The 18944-nt window shown below is 35.8% G+C and overlaps 1 protein-coding gene across 11 annotated transcripts in view; it reads right to left on the bottom strand.

The window, feature by feature from the left end:
* The window catches only part of DMD (dystrophin), a 1162034-nt gene that overhangs the window by 721028 nt on the left and 422062 nt on the right, over positions 1-18944 (bottom strand). For all 11 annotated transcript variants that reach the window (XM_056326975.1, XM_056326977.1, XM_056326978.1 and 8 more), the window contains 3 exons: positions 12832-12919; positions 5126-5367; positions 3141-3321 (listed from right to left, as the gene is read on the bottom strand). In XM_056326975.1, coding sequence (XP_056182950.1) covers positions 3141-3321; positions 5126-5367; positions 12832-12919 — 511 coding nt within the window. The remainder of the gene's footprint in view (positions 1-3140; positions 3322-5125; positions 5368-12831; positions 12920-18944) is intronic.

Here is an 18944-nt window from a genome sequence, read left to right as displayed (position 1 = left end):
TGACACTCCCCAAATCCCCTCTGAAGAGTCTTGTCCAATTGAAAACATACATCTCACTGAGGAGCATGAATGGATAAGAGTTCACTAAAGCAAGAACACAAACTTGAGGCACCTTAATGATGCTTAGTTCAGTCACAGAGCCAGAGGAACGCTGGAATGAATCAGCTGCCACCTGGGAAGCAGTTTGAACCAGGGAGTATCCGCTTCCCTGGCACTGACTGACCGCTCTCCCTGGGCTGAGGGGGAACGGGAGGCCGACCGGCTGCTCTCTAGAAATCTCTCTGACAGCAGCAGTTAACTTCAAGACAAGTAAATACAAAGCTGAATTCCTCATTCTTCACCAGGACAATTGTAAAACTAAGAATTTCCTTGGGAAATCACATTATTTATATCTAAATTATCACTGTGATTGTCCGTTTTACCCCCTTGTTTACATTACTGAACAGTCTGAAGCGTGCCTGACCTCTACTTTTCCTGTATACCAGTATTCTAGAAATTACTCTGAATGTATCTGCGGAGAAAGGAGAGCTGGAATGATGGATACATCATCTTCAAAAGGGTCATTTACCTATGGATATACAGACATACTATAAAGTAAGAACAGTGAGGTCACATTTCTTCATATTTTATGAGGTGGTAATTCTTTCATAAACAACATAAAGCAGTGAAAAAACAAATAAGAAGGTTTTAGAATTGGCTTTAAATTTGGATTCACAACTGGAAATGCTAATCAAATCATAGAGAAAAACATCTGAGAAAATCTGAGTTAATCCTTAACAATATTTTACTAAGAAATCTGTACAGCACAGGGAAACTACCAAACACTCTTGAATCTAAAAAAAACCCAACCAATACCACCTCCATCCTCAGAAAACCCCAGCAAAACCCAAACAAAAAGTATTTGAGGGAGAAAACCTCCTAGAACTAGAGAAAACTTATTTGAGGGAAAACTTTCCCTTGGAAAACAACAGAATACCTAAAAAGTAATGGAAATTACTATTAGGAAATTAGGAAAGAAACCCAAAACACCAAAACCAAAAAAACCCCACCAAAAAACAGGAAGAAAAAAGGAGGAACTACTACCACTGATCTGTAAAACACCATTCAGTGTTTAGTAAATTCTTCTATTTATAGAAAATAATTGCAAATAATTTATGCAAATAAAACATTAAAATATCTAAAATGCTTTAGCAGTATTTCAACATTTTCTATTAAACTAAAGCAAAAATAAAGACATGGGATACAGCCTTTTCTCCATCTGTTTATCAGTAGAAAAACAATCACTGATGAAAGCAGAAGAAACTCAGACTGAGACAAATTTCTGTGCTTCAGCTTCAGGGTTTTTTACACATTTTTTGATTCATAAGACTTTCCTAAAATGGGATTAGACCTAACACAGTATCCAAAGCATGATCGTTCAGATCTAAAGCAGTCTTATGAAAGAAAGGTATCACTTTGGATAAAATAGTGCATAAAATTTTTGAGGATAATGTATGATTGACATAATAATCTCACTTAAAATATCACTACAGGTATGTACTTAATCTGCTAAAACAGCCTCATCCTGACAGCTGAAGCATTTGAGATGAAGCACCTGTGATGCAGAGCAGTCACTTAAAATAATAACTGACCAGGGCTCCATAAAATACTGATTCAGGGACTTCTGCTCTCTAGCAGTTCAGGAGGTTCTCCCCAGCCTGTTCAATGCTGCCACTTCAGGGCAGCTGCCCCTGCAGCTTGCCAGGGCACTGGAGGCACATACTGCAGCACAGGGGTGGGAATGCACAGATACATCAAGCAAGAACTTCACCAAAGGTCCTGCTTTGTGCCACTACAGTTCAGGCAGCAAACACTACTCATCTTACAGGGCTACCCACCTGGTTAGTTCATGAGGTCTCTCTATAGTAAAATTAGGTGAGACAAAACCAGCATTTACACAAAATTAGCTATAGAAGAAATCATAAAGAAGATAGCATTTACCACATCTTCCTGATGGCACAATGGTAACAGATTTCAGCATATAAAACAATGTGGCATTAATAGTTTTTAAACCTTTCCCATTTTATGTCATGACTTTAGAGTCATGAATACACAATACGCTCCTTAGTACTAAATTTCTCCAGCTCATTCTTTCATCATTTGCTATGGCACACTTGCATTTTATTTCTCCAGTTCTGCTATGCATTATCAACTCTTCAGTTGGCATGTGTGTGCATGTGTGAAATAACCACAGCAGCCCAATAATGCAGTGTTCTTGAAATAAAATCCAAACCTCTCCATGAAAGAAATTAGGAGGAATACTATAAAGATCCACTAGAAGGAGCTAGCACTATGTCTGATTTCAAAACAGTACAGTCATTTGGAGATACTGGTTTAAGGGGCAAATAATCTCTTCGCTGTTGAGAAAAATTACGTTTATATTTTTTTGTCCAATGCTTTATTTTTAATTTCATAATCAAATACAGAAAGTGTACAGTAGCCACTGATGTGCTATGTAATTTATTAAGGAATAAAGTCAATTTTGATATGGCATTTCTATTTTGAATCAAAATTTCTATTTTGATATGGCATTTCCCCCCTTTTGAGAAGTGCGTTTTATTAAAAATATTGTAAATAATGTTATAACTAGCAGTCACATATTCTGTGTTGCAAAAAAGGAACAGTTCATTACATGAAGAAAAACTAGATACCCTAAAGTAGCTACTGTCTTTGATAAGCTTTATGGAGTTAAATTTCTATTCTTTGAAAATCTAGAGCAGATTCACTTCTGCAATTAAACTCTCTCTCCTCTCTACTGACAGATGTGGACAACTCTGTCTTACAGCCCAACCAAACAAAGACAGTTTTATGTTGCCAAAATATATCACTGAATCTGTCCATAAACACGCTAACAAGAGATCTGGTGCTAGAACTACACTGAGTATATAACCTTTGCTTCTGAATAGTGTACCTTCCCTTGTTTTTCTATTAATATAAAATATATAACGAACCGATAATTTCTGAAAGACTAATTCAATTGTACTAAATTGTACTATTGGTTTAGCATGACAAAAACAAATACAAAAGCAGGAAAGCAAAATACATATGCCTATGCTTTGTACACTATTCAGGCAAATTGACTTCTTGCCACGAACACTTACTGGTCTGTAGCCGCTTTTCTCTGGTGTGCATGTCGGCAAGTATTTGTTTGAAATGGCTGGTAAAAGCAGCAAGGTCAGCATCTAGAAACACTGGTCCTTGTTCTTTCTCTTTGAGCACTTGACTTTGAGCCTTTAGCCGTTCAATTTGAGGCTGAAGGGTTGACATTCGGATGATTTCGTCCTGTATGTTTGAACAAAAAAACCAAGATACATCTGTCCCACAAATAAAATCACTAGTGTCATGAAATCACCTCTGTTTCCATGCACATTACACAACTGTTTTGCTTCCAACTACATCACAGTAAGAACAAATTAAACATTCTTAATTTTTTCTCACATATCGATACCTCTGCTCCCAATAGGATTGTTGATTGATACCACTGCTTAAAGTCACTTTCACATGACATTATCATGTTAGTACTATAATGCTCAAAGAAAATGACATAGATTGTACATTAAAATCCCATGCCTAAGGAGCATCCTTATCATGTGGAGCTAGGAAGATAAAACCTCCAAATGTCCCATAATCCTGGACCCACCTCTGTTAGATTATGTACATGCTAAATAACATAAAGCAGAAAAGGAGTGATGAAGTGATTTCTAGCAGCTTCACAGTAACATATTCCAGGTTGAGAATGGAATGGTATGGAATGGAATGGAATATTTCAGCTGAAAAGAACCTACAAGGATCATCTAGTCCAACTGCCTGACCACTTCAGGGCTGACCAAGTTACAGCATGTTATTAAGGGCACTGTCCAAATGTCTCTTAAACACTGCCAGGCTTGGGGCATAGACCAGTTCCCTCTCTAGGAAGCCTGTTCCAGTGTTTGACTACCCTCTCAGTAAAGAAAGGCTTCCTAATGTCCAGACTAAACCTGCCCTGGCACAGCTTTGAACCATTCCGGTGTTTCTGGGTGCTGTATCCCAGGGAGAAGAGATCAGCACCTCTCTCTCCACTTCTCCTCAAGAACCTGTACCGAGCAATGAGGTTGTGCTGTTATACCTTCAGGAGACCTTGTACACACTATGACACTTGCAACTACTAAATAAAAAGAAATGAGGAAAGTAAGCCAAGTGTACAGTTCATAGTAAAGCTGCTTTAAGAAGCTTTCTGCAAGAAAATAGAGAACCTCCATAAGCATAATGCCAGCTTGGAAATGCTTTAAAATAGAAGTAATAGCATAGATCTAAATTTGGGTTTAAAATGTTGCTTTCAGTTTCTGAGCCTCTGGAGCCAGAGATTTCATAAAGTTAAATTTCTACAAGTCACGCAATTTATAATTCATTACTATATCTCAAAATATTGCTCTCAAACGATATTATCTTGTAAGTAATCCCCACCCACAGGACTGTCTACAATAAAAGAGATAAGCAACTTTCTATGATGGTACAGTACATGAATGAAAACATTTAGGGAGAAGAGTAAATGAATTAGTGCTACCATTTTTGTACAAATTCTGCCATATGATGACAGAAGAATATTCCTTCACTCGCCTACACAATCCACCCTGCATCAAAATGCAGGGTATGTAGCAAGGGTATGCAATATCAGAATTTTGGACTTGACCATGAAGACCATTTTTACTGGCCCAGCTCCTTATGGGTGGATGTTTCTCATCCAGAGGTGATGGGAAACAATTTCTTGATGAAGAACCAAAGACACAGATTGCTACAGGGACAAAAAAAAAAAATAATAAAATAATAAAAAAAAAAAACTTAGGGGCATAGTTCACTGGCTTTAGGTATCTAAGTATCTTAATAAGTAAGTAATTGGGGCAGAGTTTTAAATATCCATATGCTAGGTTCCATTGCCTCTTGATTTCTTCAGCAGTCTTTCCTTTCCTTGAATAAATGTTTTCAACAGTTACCTTGGAAAGTCAATTTTCAACTATTTTTTTGAAATAGTGTAGGTCATAATCTGACCCCATGTTGGAACACCTATGAAGTACAGTATCACATAAAAACTTGGAGAAGAATCTCTAACCTTGCATTTTTCCAACTGAGTTTTCACTGAAAGAGGATCTGCTGTTGGTGTGGGTTGTGCTTTCAGCCAGTTTTCTGCAGTAACTGCTGTCTGCTCCAGTTGCTGCAGCTGGGAGTAAAAGTCAATGATGTTATTTTGGTACTCCAGCCATGCCAGTCTTTCACTCAGCAACTGACAGAACTCAATCCAGCGGCTCTTCAGCTGCTCTGAGGCTTGTCTAATGTTGTCAGGATTCAGACCCTCTAGAAAGAAAACAAGAGAAGATGACACTTAAATAAGTCACAAAGAAAAGGAAAAAAACCAAACAGTGAAATAATTTAACAATTCAGTTTCTGTATGAGAGTTCATAAATCCAGTTAATGATTTATCATGAAATAACAGTCCTGAACATACAGATGGTACACATTAGTGGAGAAAGCATTTCAAAAATATTTTATGTTGGTGCCAGGGTACTTCTGTTGCTATGGGAATGAATTATAAAGTGTATTAAAGTACAAGAATGGGAATAAAGCAGAAAGTAGAGATACAATACATAAAGCTAATCACAACTGCTGTAAGAAATGAGAAAATGCCCGACAGCTGGATTTTGAAAACTATGTCTGGACTGTAATTAGATTTTAATGTACATGACTCGGTTTTGGTATAAAAAGACTGATTTAAATGAATGGGAACAATATTCTGCAGTTATTTTAATGTTTCTGATAACCCAACCCTTAGGTTTTGCATTACATTTTGTTTTAGAAATATCATAAGCATTAAGGAATAAACACATGATCAGATCAAACATCCACCTAGGCCAGTCCCATGTATCCAGCAGTGACCATCGGTAGACATTAAGCAAAGACTGAGAGCCGAGAAACCATAGATGACACTTCTCTATGATTATTTTCAGACAGGGTTTGGTTTCTCTGATATAGTTTGCCTATTTGCATCTATTGTTAAATAAGCATGCTTAAATTATGCATACAAGAAAACTGAGTTTAGTTATAACAGACAGGGCAACGATTTAGAACTTTTAAAGGTAAAAGAGCTCTATATACTCTATGAAGAAAGTAAGGCAATACATACAAAAGATAACCAAAGATCTTACAATAAACTCATTTATAATTATTCCAAAACTTGATCACAAGTTGAGTTAAAAATATTATTAACTTAAGCATCTCATTTATTTTTCAGAGGAAGTAAAAATGTAATCCCTAACCTTTTTTACTGGCATGGCTTGTAATGATGCACATAGCAACGATTGATATTGAGTTCAAAATTCATAAATATCTCAAATAATTGAGTAATGCTATATGCCTAAGAACATTTTTAATAACATCAGCACTTAGTCATACACTAGTTAAGCATTAAAACAGAAGCTATGTTTTTATCAAAATAATCAAATTTAGGGTGTTTTTCTATTTCTTAAAAACAATTTTATAAGCAAATGAGACAAAAACTTTCAGTGCTATACTTTCATGATTTTTGATATACTGTCAATGTGGTTTATTTTGTTTGGAACCTGTACTCCCAGTCTGCAGAAAAATGTCTTTACCAGGGATAAAAAATAGTAAAGTTCACGTGCAATCTCTGACAGCAAAACATAAAAAAAGGAGTCCTAATTACAGGCAAATTTCTTAAATTTAAAAAGAAAAAGTAATGGCAATTTATTAAAATATTTTTTTCTAAGGAATAACTATTGGTGAATATAATTCCCGTATTGCTATAAGGCAAACCACACTAAATGATAATCTGGGATCATGCCTTTTGTGGAGCAGCATAGTTCTCTGGCAAATCCTATTCTGGATGCAGCTCAGGGCTATTCCACTCAGTTGCTTGGAAATAGCCTACTTGGAAACAGACTGTGCAGTACCTGATAGTGGTTCCCTGGACATGCTTTGTTTCTGGGATGTTGTCCTTGCCAAGCAAATTGCACATGATTTCAAAAAGTACAAGCAAAAATGTAGAAAGATAGGAAGGCCATACTACTGGGAGACAATGGCAACTGTGGCGGTTGGAGCAGCTATACATACACATTATACTCCAGAAACTGGATAGCACAGTTTAAAGGCTGAGCAAGGGTATAAAATGAACATTAAAGCATAAAGAGCTAAACAGTATTTTGACACATCTTAACAAAATCCAACAGTGATGCAGTCTTTTCTGTGTATCTGTTCAGATCTGGAGATGTGGTGTATATATACAACTATATTTTCTTAAAGTGTAATGCAGGGGTCCTCAAAATATGGCCCACGGGCCAGATACGGCCCCCCAGAGTCCTCACTCTGGCCCCTGGTATTTACAGAACACCCCGCCGGGGGTTGGAGGGTGAAACCAAGCAGCCGCAGATGACTGCCTGCTACTTCATCCGCGCACCGGCCCCATGTTTAAAAAGTTTGAGGACCCCTGGTGTAATGTCTAATGAACATATAGTAATATGTGAAAAGGCAGCATAAAACTGAATGGCATAGCATGTCTGAATAACAACAACCAAAGATGACCAGACACATAGATAAAGAATCTTAACAACAGCAAGAACAAACACCTATACAGAAAACAAGCCTTTAGCTACGCTGTATTTCAACAATTGCTTCTGTCCTGTTATAACGTGGGTTATAAAAATGTTGTATACTCGTGACAGAGAGCAGAACTCTTTGCCGCTGTGCCCATGATTACTTCTGAACCTTGAAGACACTGCCTATGAGTTTGTCAGAGTGGATATAAAAATATCACTTTTATTTATTCCTCCTTTCCTGTCTTTTCAGCTGCCACAGTCTCCAAAGTACCCTTAGGCAAGATTATGATTATCAGGGGAAGTGCAGTCATGGATTCCTTACATAATAACGCTTTTCACTATAATATTTCACTGTAATAATTCAGACAGGACTGTATTTCAGATGAAAATCTAGATTCACCGGATCCTCTTTCTTCTTTTCACCCATGTCACTCTTTTTTAAATATATGAACTTATCCAATATTAATCCATGTTCTTTAATTCTTTTCTTTAATATCTGAACTTTGAGTCTAAATGTGAATCCACAAATGCACAGATGAACGAAGAAATGCTTTTGCTCCTCGTGTAAATGAAGAGGGCCGTACCAGACTGGAGTGTGCAGAGCCACGTTTGGTAAAAGACTGCAGTGCTGCACCTCCACCACGCAACATGATAGCCTGTTGAAAGGAAGGTCCATCTGGAAACCTCCATTGGATGCACTTTTTAAATCTCTTAGTTCACAGTCCACTCAGGTAACTCAAAGTTGTCTAACAGATATCAGTATGTAATTTCCAGGAGGATGTAAGGAAATGGCTATTACTTGCTCTTGAAATAATTTGGGTAAATTTGTCAAAATGTTGTCTTATTTTGAAGGAAGCTAGTCCTCCATCTCATTAAAAATTACACATTAATAACTATTTCAGTAGTTGATGCAATGAAGGCATAATTGTAATGCTTTTATTTGCTCACTAAATTGGTAAAAATCAGGAATTTGAAACTTACTTCCACAATAAGTACAGATTTCTTCATTATCTTTATCAACTTTAGTAACGACCAGTTTTCATTCATGGCATTAACACCAATCTCCTTACTCTGCTTCATTCATGGCAAGACATAGAAAAAGCTGACAAGCAAATGAAGAAACAATACAAAACCCATTCTCTCGTAAACCAATATTATTTTAGCAATAATGCTTCATAATCTTTTCATGTTTCATATTCTGAAAGCTTCTGATATAATCAGTGAATAAATATACTGTATCCAGAGAAAACAGTTCATTATCTAAGTGAATCCATTAATTTTATTACCTTGTGTACTGTGCATAACAAATTGTGTCTGACTATTTTTAATTGTGCAGTACCTTACACACAAGTACTTTGGAATTGCCGCTTAATATGAAGTATACTTTATTAAGTACATTTATCATTTGTTATGGTTCTATGATAGAATAATGTAATATTATCTCCTTGTAGCTTCTGACTCATAAGTATATGTGAAATAGTGACTCACAATATATTTCTTCAACACAACGGTAGCACTTAAAAATTACATCTTTTTTTGTAACAAATTCATTTGTATTCACTTTAATGCTGCCGATCAAAATTCTCAGAGTAGTCATTTCGATGCCCTATTTATTTTATTCTAAACTACAACAGTCAAGTGTCCACTCAAATAGCTGAACTGCTTCACTCATGCATCAACAGTTTTGTTACTCTATTTTAGAACAGAATTTAGAAAATAAAAACAGATTAGAATATTTTCCTAGAAACACTAGTAAACAGAAGATGTAAGTTGACATCAATTGTAATTATCAGAATTCTTTAAAAACATGGGCAAGGAGAGGCAGAGCACAGCCCATGTTGAAGATGGGTGGTTGGCTAAAGAGTCATCATCACCAAAAGCATGAATGATTTCCCCCATGATGGGAAAAGCCCTTCAAATGGCAATGTCAAGACACACTGCTTACAAAAACAAGAATAGCTATGCTGTGTGAGATGGCAGCTCTTTCTAATGCAAAATATTTTTGCTGACGATGGCTGAAAACATTCACATAAGGCATGAATAGTGCCCTGTATAAATACATTTATTCAGAATATTTTCCTCTGTAGTAAGAAACAAATACATGAAACCCTAAATAAACCAGTCCATTTCTCTCCAGAATTTGAATCCTATTTTTCACTTTCCCTCCTCCTATCACAGTAAAAATAAAAGCAAGTAAATAAATATAAATGATACAACAATGAAATTTACCACCATTCCAAACTCGCTCTTATAATCTACCAGAGATCTTCCTCTTTTTATGCTCTTCATCTGTTACATTCAGTAACTTGCTTATGAGCAGTGAGAAAACACATCTTATATATAAGCAAAGCAAATAATTTAGTGATAGCATAATTAGAATCTTAGGAGTCTAATAATTATTAGTCCAGATCTGATACACAAAAAGTAAAAAAAACCAATGCAGTTAAAATTGTCATCACTTAACTTCGCAACTGATCTACACCTCAAATCTGTTTGCCTTGAATAGTCTTTTAATTACAGCTTATGCTGCAAATGCTGACAAACATCAATTGTATCACTAACTGGTTTCCCTAAAGAAAGCACCACATAGAATAATAATGGAAGCATCATAATTTGTGATTTGTAAATAATGATAGTTAAAAAGGTTTTTCATTCAAGATAACATAGTACATCTTCTCTCCTCTAGATGTTAAACTATGTGCCTCCCACAAATCCATAAAGGCACATTATTTCCAGTTCCTTCCCATGTTATGGAAAAGGGTTTGAGCATTAGAAGAGGAAGTTACGTAGGCGTAATCAGTCTGCTCTGTTGAACCTTATTTTCTAGATTCAGCAAAACTTTCCTCTTGTCTTAGTGAATCCAGCAATCAACAACAACAAAATAACAGAGATGAAGAATGCATGTCCCAAATTAATTCCCACAAGTCACACAAAGACTGTAGAAACAAAGCTGAGTTGCTGTTGGAAATATAAAGCTGCCTAAGTCTTTTACGGTTTGAGATGTAGGTTTAAAGTTCAGTTACTTTTTTTTACATAGCTTTTAGTTCAATGTAATCCCGTTATTTGCAATTGCATTAGATCATAATGATTTGGAAAAAAAGACAAATAGAAAATATTTCGAAGTATTAGAAGTACAAAGGCTGGATATGGCAGTTAACTTCCTCTATACTCAAAGAATAATTTTGAAGACCTAGCAAGATATTCCATTTGCAAATTCTTTGTTAAAAACATCCTACAGTTCTCCTCAATTAATGTTAATTATTTAATTCTACTCTTTACTGCTCCCACCTGTTGGTAATTACTGCACTATTTAAGCATTCCATACACTGTTCTTAAAAATTCCTTTGCAGCAGTGGAGTAGCGGAAAGTCCCATAAACATTTTAGGCTTCAACTCCAGAACTGTTTTTCTTTTAAAAGGATTTTTTTTTCCCTAAAACCTTGACAAAAAAAGATTTTCATTCTCACAAGCAACTAACCTGTCATCCTTGCTAGAATATTCTTGCTACCAAGGCAACCACAATATATGGCATGATACAGAGCTCAGAGCAGTTGATAAACAGATAAAGTCATGCTGGCTTAGCTAGTCTGCCCTGTGCTTGCACCCCAACTAGAAAACATGCTTCTTAAAAAAAGGTGTGATTTCTGAGATATTGAAAATATTTACATGCACATCTAGCCACAGTTGAGATCACACCATCTATAAACCATGAATAAGCATAGAATGAAGGAGAAAAAAAAGAGAACCTTGAGTCAAAACCACATGAGAATATTTAAGATAATTATTCTACTTGATACTAAACATGGTAGGTAGTACAGTATCAGAAAATTAATATATAGCATGCTAGTGAGTTCTGAAAACTGAAATTAGTCACCAGGAAGTACTACGTAATCTAAATAAATTGAACCTGGAATTCTTGAGGTGCAAGTCTGCATTTGGTCAAAGGAAGAGTAGGGCATTGCTAAATGTACCCTAGACAGATTCTGCCCAAAAAACAACCTTGATGTGACAGCATAAAAATTTAAAATGCTGCCTTAAAAGTCCTGTACAACAAGTTCTTCCAGGTAGAAAACATGTCCAAGAAACTGGAGAGATTTTTTTTATACAATCAGCCATTGAGAACTTCCCAAATCATTTCAAGGAGGGTGCAGATGTTATCAGACTCCCTTCGGTCTAGTACTGAGCCTGTGAAGGGAACCCTTGCATCAATTGTTACAGTAATGATAGTTAAATATGCCCCACATGTTAAATATCGTCACTTTTAAAATATTACAATTTCATACTTAAGCAAGATAATGATAGGATTCCATCAAGTTTGTTTAACTCGGCCAGTTAGTACCTCAAACTCAAAGCATTTCATTTTCACCAGTTAAATCCTTGGTTCTTCATTATAACAATTTAATATGTGTTCTGAAGCTTGGTGCATTCAACATGTATATTTCTGGCAACCATATCTGTGAGACAGATGTTGGCCCATGTTTAAGATTTTATTGTAAATGTAGACATTCTTTAATATCAAGGACAACAGAATGACAATTATAATTCTATCTACCTTTCTTTGGTTTTCCTTTTCCCCTTAAAAATATCTGAAAGTTCTAAAGAATGACAAAATGGAGTATTTTTTTTTTAAAAAAATCAATAATAAAAATGAAAAAAACTTACAAGTAATTTTCTTTTTTGAGTTGTATAAGCTTTGATATTTATTACCTTTGAAAACCTGAATGCCAAAAATCTCTTTCAACACCTAATAAAATGGTATATTTTCTGTGATAGAGAACATTACAGCAACACGTATATTACAAAATACACATTCCATATCATATGTCAGAAAGCACTTTTTTCAAATAGTTCAGAGAAATGCCTTCAGAGTTTTCAAACTCGGTTGAGTTAACGTACCTTCAAAAGCTTAGCATACTCAGAAAATAAGATTACAACATAAGTCTCTGCGCAGAACAGATTGTTAATATACAGCTCATTATTGTGAGCAAGTTCTGCACACATTTCTTTTCATGGTACTAAAATGGTGAGATTTTTTTCTCTTTTCTAATTACCAGATTTAACAATCAGAAATAATGAAAGAAATAGAAGGCAATATTATTTTACTGTTCCATTTAGACAGTATTTGCTAATATAATTCTTGTGATAAATATGAACCTGTGCATTTATCAAATCCCTAAGAAGATTATCTAAATAAACTCCCATGTAATTACCATTCACCAGCTGTTCCACCAGGGCCTCGGCTGATCTGCTGGCATCTTGCAGTTTTCTGTACTTCTCAGGCTTTTCTCGCTGGATGGCCTGCAGCATGACAGGAAAGGTGAGTATTTCAACAGAGGGATTTTGAAGAAGAAAGTAATTAATCTCAGAGATGTCTTCTGATTACTTGAGACCATTTAACCTGTCATATTGCCCTGCCAGCCTCCCAATTTGCAACGAATGCAGCAAGTACCACATGCCATCAGGAAGGGAGTCAGCCATAGCCACATACATCAACTGAGAATCAGAACGCAACAGAGCTGACAAATTACACATCAGTATTTTACAGACAAATACAAGACACACAAATTAAGAGCTATTCAAAACTCAATATAACAGAATGTTTGTTCAACAGAAATTCCTTGTGGAAGAATAGATTTGCTCATTTGTCATAACAGCAAGATTCAAGCATGCTAACCAAATCACCAGGCTTTCATAGCACAAAGTGTTAAATCCTTATATCACTTCCTTGGTTGCTTTCCTCCTGTCTTAGCATAAAAAACCCTGTAAAATGCTTATTAAAGTAGAAATTTAACATATATATGAGCATATATAGCAGACATCCATATATGAGCTACTCAGAATGAGAGTTAACTGTAGTATTAACAGCTTCTACTTTTGTATTTTATCTAATACACTCAATTCACCTTTCTTCACTCAAAAGTTTCTCACCCAAGTTCAGACTAGCTGGTAATGGCTGGTAAAGGCTAGCTGCTAAAGTTTCAGGATAGAGTAGAAATCTAAGTTTCTGATGTCATTTTGGGTTGGTAGCAATACAGATGGAAAGTAAAACGATTTTGGATCTGACAGCCCCTCAATACTGTCTCATAATTAACAACATGATGTCACTTCATTGATTTTAAACTAATTTAGTTCTATAATTTTGGGTAATTTACAAACTTTAAATCAGAAACCCAAAGACACAGCATGAGGTCAACAGGTAAGTTTGGTGCTAAAAATAAAACTGACTATAAACTTCCCAGAGATCCTGACCAGCACAGTCTTCCACAAAACAAAGTCCCTTACTTTACTGCAGGAGATACACACATACAAAAGGAGATGCCACCACAAATCCTACACGACACGTATGGAAAGATAAGACACAACCCTGACTACAGCTTCTCGGTCTAGCTGACTCTGCCAGGCTTCCTGATCACCTTGTTTATATCCACAGAAAAGGTATATTCTGTGTTACTTGACTCTTCAGGGGAAAAGGTTTCTTACAAATGAAAACAAACCTCAAGCAGGTGTGTAACAATGCATTGGGTAGAAGAACCTTATACACTTATATTTGAAAATGTTAGTTTCCAAATAGATTGCTATGCCTACGAGGAAATAATACAAACACCTTCGAATAAACTCTCTTAAAATAACTTTTAAAGTGTGATGCTTAAAACATCTTCAGTTTAATGAGGAGCTCCCTGAAGACTTTCCTGTACTACCTTCTAACACTCGGAGCTTTACAGAGAGATTTTCCGTTCAATTCATACATTTCCACAGTGTCCTTATAACTGCCATTCATTTGTGCATATAGAAACAATTAAACACAAGGCTTTTTAACATTATGCCAATGCATCTATCAAACACTTTCAAGAATATGATTCTGTATAAATAAAACATATAAGGAAAGGATATTTAAGAAAGAAATAAGGATGGAAATACTTTGCCTTTTATAAACATATGCTTAATATATACTAAATTATCACTGAAAGATTATGAAGTTTAATCCCAATGAGTTAAAAATAACATACTGATTTTTAATAGTTTATGTATGTCAATATATTATTCTACCATTCCACCGTACAATTTAAATATTTTCAAAGCATAACAACAAAAGCACCTATTAATTCTCTAAAATTTCTTACAGATTCTTAATTAATACTACTCTGTCTATATTGGCAGGTATAATTAGCATGAGTCTAACTAAAGAGAGCTCAAAGGAACTATTAAAACACTAAAATATACTGTAATAATTTTATTTAATCTATAATGCCAGATAAGTAATTATCATGAGTGCAACTGTAGAAAGCACAAGCAAATCATAAAACCCCCACAACTAAAATATACTAAAAGCTAGCTTTTCGAAACAAAAATGATATGACATTGAAGCCTGTGGCAGTGAACCCTCCCATGTCCAGTAATATGCTACGTGTGCAGAAAAATATGGAGAAATATACACCTCTCTCCTGAAACATTACTTTCCAGGTCCTGATAGAAAGTATAAGCACTACATATGAAGCCCTTAAAGAAGAGAAAATTTGGTACATATCAAAGTTTCTGGCAGTTACTTTTCTCCATTCATTTTTATGTAATTGGCATGAATTATAAAAATGAAGGTCTGACACTGGTGACAGGAAGACACACACACTGAAAACACAATGTTAGCCAAAGGAGAAAAGACTGTCCTCTTCTTCCTCATACAAAGACAAATTATTTGACCTGGGGAGAAAGGAGGAAAGTCACCCTAACTACTTACAGCACTCATCACATAGTCCTACCATCACTCTGTACACAGTGCCATCACTTGATGAACCTGTAAACTGTGTCTTGGATTTTTAAGCCACTCAGAAGAAGGATTTCTATAAGCATATGTGAAGTGCCCTGAAACAAAGGGAGTAGGAGCCCTCAAAACACTTCTCATTTATCTCTTTGGCTCTGTTTCACTACTTTTTTCCTTTACTGAAGGGGACCATACTCAATTCAGGTTCATTCATGACACAAGTAGGCTGGGATAAGTTTGAAGGTGTTTGTGAAGTTCTGAAACTCTTAGATTGTGTACATTGTAATCAACAGGGTTTTTTTGACGAAAAGTTTATGGTTGCGGCAAAGTAATTTCAAAATATTTCCAAATATATAACCTTCCCCTTTTTTACTCTTTTTAATTTCTGTAAAAGAAAAAAATACACCTATATGAGAAAAAAAAAAAAGTTACCTTTACAGGCTTTCATCCAATCAGAGATTAATTCTCTTTTGGACTATTTTATAACTAGTAATGCAAATATATAATAGCTTAGTTTTAACTGATTGAATAACACTAAAAATTCCTCCTTAGCTAAAATGTCAAATGAAGGTGAAGAGGCTATTTTCACAATGCTAAACCTTTTATTTGACCCTGAGATTTTAGCTGGCAGCTAGTGACTTCATAACCTAGAAAACGCTGGTGGGCTGCGGAATTCAATCCAACATGCTACTTTGAGGGCTCTATGGAAGGCTGCACAGTCGCCGTACGCCCCGACCTCCTGTGCCTCTGACCAAGGACCTTCAAGGGCAGGAGAGGGCAACATTATCATTGCTGGCTCTGACAGTGATTCAGCTTTCAAATATCCAGGCCCAACAAAGCACATCTGAAAAAGGTCACTAAACCAAAACGAACAAATAAGAATGGAGCTCTTGAGAATGCCAAGAGAACAAATTTAATTGTCTAGGATATCTGACATTTTCCCTTACATCTGTTCCTTATTTGTTTACCTTTGATTCTGAATTTCTTGGTGCTTCTTCTTGGCTAACCAAAACTGCCTTCAAGGAGTTTTCTTCCCAGTTGATTGATGTATGCTCTAAAATCTGACTTATTTTTAAGCAGGATTTTATATTTAGCAAGTTTTAATTTTTTGAACCTGAACCTTCATCTATTTGAACTTGCAATATTGAAAGCTCATTATGGCTTAAGAAAAAGAAAGAATGTCCGAGTCATTGTTAGTTGTTTTTTTAGCAATATATACATACTAACTGGAAAATGTTAACAGTGTATTGCAGAGTAACAACGTTTATGGCATTAATGTTTGGATGTCTGCATTATTTAGGAGTATCTTGATTGTTCCACAATGAAACTCCTATAGTTGCGGCATCCAGTTGGTCTGGCCAGGTAGGGAAAATATGCTTCTTTCATAGCAGAGAAGGGATATAAATATTTTTTGGTTCTCCCCAGACATAGGAATGGACATTTTTTTCATGTCTAATATATTCAGTCTGCGTAATACATCTTCCAAAGGCTAAATTTCTGCCAGTATCTAAAGAGCAGCTGGCTTAGCAAACACATTTAATACAGGCTGCTTTTGGCTACATCTCCCCCAGGCCTCCCCTGAGCTGGGATGGGAGCAGGCTTTTGCACTTGATGAATCCTCAATAATGGCAAAAGAACTTTCCATGTGGCTGTCGTTTCTGAAGTCTGCATCCCTTCATCATATAGCAGATGCACCTCCACCATATCATATGGAAGTGACACCCAATCCAAGAAAAATTATGAGTAGAAGCAAGCTGCCACAGCAAAGAAAAAGAACCCAACAGCATTCAGCTAGTAAACTGTCCTCAAAAGAACAGCAGGAAAAAAAAAAAAGTCATTAAGAAAAGGCCCTAGGACTCAGCACCTACTGTGGTTGAAAATAAATGGTAGGTCTGACATCAGCCAAGCACAGGTGTTCTGTGCTACACCAATACATAGATTGTCTTCAAGGGAGAAAACTAAGTGGTTGCCTGTAAGGGCAAGATGGGACTTCCGTATAAGAACAATACTTGGTTATGACTACATACGTCATTACAATACAATTATTTTCAGTTATCACCAACGTATGTTTTCCTTTTTGGCACTTTTTTTTTTAAAGATCTCCTATTACTTTACTAGAACTTATAATATATTAAACCCCACACTATTTTATTTTCCATTTTTCTGAGGCTCGTATTGAAGGAATTAGAAGCAAGAAGTGTTAAGCAACAATGAAACTTCTCAAATCAATGAACTGGACAGTACTTCCTTCTTTGGCTACTAGTTTTATGGACAAACAGAGAACAGACCAGTAAAAGTGAGGCCAGGACAAGCTTTAAAACCTGGCATTCTAAGAACTTGAGGGTTTTTTGCTTTTTTGAAATGCATGTACAGAGACTTCCATTAACTGAAAACTGGTCAACACAGAATCCATGCAGTACTTGTCAAGTGCCATCTTTCAGAGTTCATTCAAATTAATAGATGTAATCAGAATGTTTTCTGCCTTAAAACATCTAGAAACGTCTACACATAACTTGATTTTCTCCATAAAATATTCATTTTAAAAGGAGTGATACTCTATGAAATCAAAACTAGTCTTGGTCTTTAAGAATAGTTTCAATGTTAATGAAGCATACATGTTCATTGCTCTTATATCTATTCAGAGTTTACTGGTTTGTCTCAGACCCCTCTTACTACAATGCAGATCCTTTTCCTGCACTACTTTTCAGTAAAGAACCTGGAAATTGTTTTCTTAACCATCCAGTTACTCAATTTTCAAGGAGGTCAAAGAAACACCTGAAATATCTCTCACTATCTGCAGTGTCTAGAATTCAAACTTTAAATGCCCATGTGCTGGTCAAATTCCACACCTCTTTTCCCTCACTTGCTCTTTCTCCCATATTATTATATGTTTCCACCAACTTAAATTAAACCTGAATAAATGTGGTAGGTAGTGGCATCCCAGCCCCAACGTTCTTTCCTCAGCATCAGCAAAGGCAAGACAAGATATACTGGGAACTCCAGCTGGGCCCAAAGGAGGGTCTGTGGTTCACCTACCTTCTCCCCTTTACTTGTAGTGATCATGTCCTCAGAAGCAAAGAAAGGAAAGAAGGAAAGTGAACCATGGCCCCTGTATCCTTTAAAAAAAGTCTTTGAAATTGACAAAATAAGGTGGAACATCATATTGGTTAGGGAAATCTGACAGTGCAGGTATCCAGTGTAATGTGTAGGTCAAGATGAGCTGAATTGCCATCCCTGAAATTGTTGTGTTCCTCAAAATGGGAATACATGAAGGGGAGACGAGCATTTTTTTCTCCCCTTTATTTCTTTTTTAATTTCACCTGCCATGAATATTGAAGCATTCAAAAACTTAACTGTACAACTATTTATGTACTAGATGAATCCCATTAGCTCATTATGGAAGCATTTAAATTTATCAGTTCTTCTCCATATATTTGATCCATTTTGCATACATTTTTGTATATATACTTAAGTATATTTCACATAACATGAAGAGGTGCCAGGAACTAAATTTAGGATATTACATTCTAATGGATACTTAATAGCAGTAATATTATGACAACACTA

Source organism: Falco biarmicus, chromosome 2, assembly GCF_023638135.1.
Source record: "Falco biarmicus isolate bFalBia1 chromosome 2, bFalBia1.pri, whole genome shotgun sequence".
Taxonomy (NCBI): Eukaryota; Metazoa; Chordata; class Aves; order Falconiformes; family Falconidae; genus Falco; species Falco biarmicus.
The sequence above is the reverse complement of the archived record's forward strand: the minus strand, read 5'-3'. Positions and strand labels throughout refer to the sequence as shown.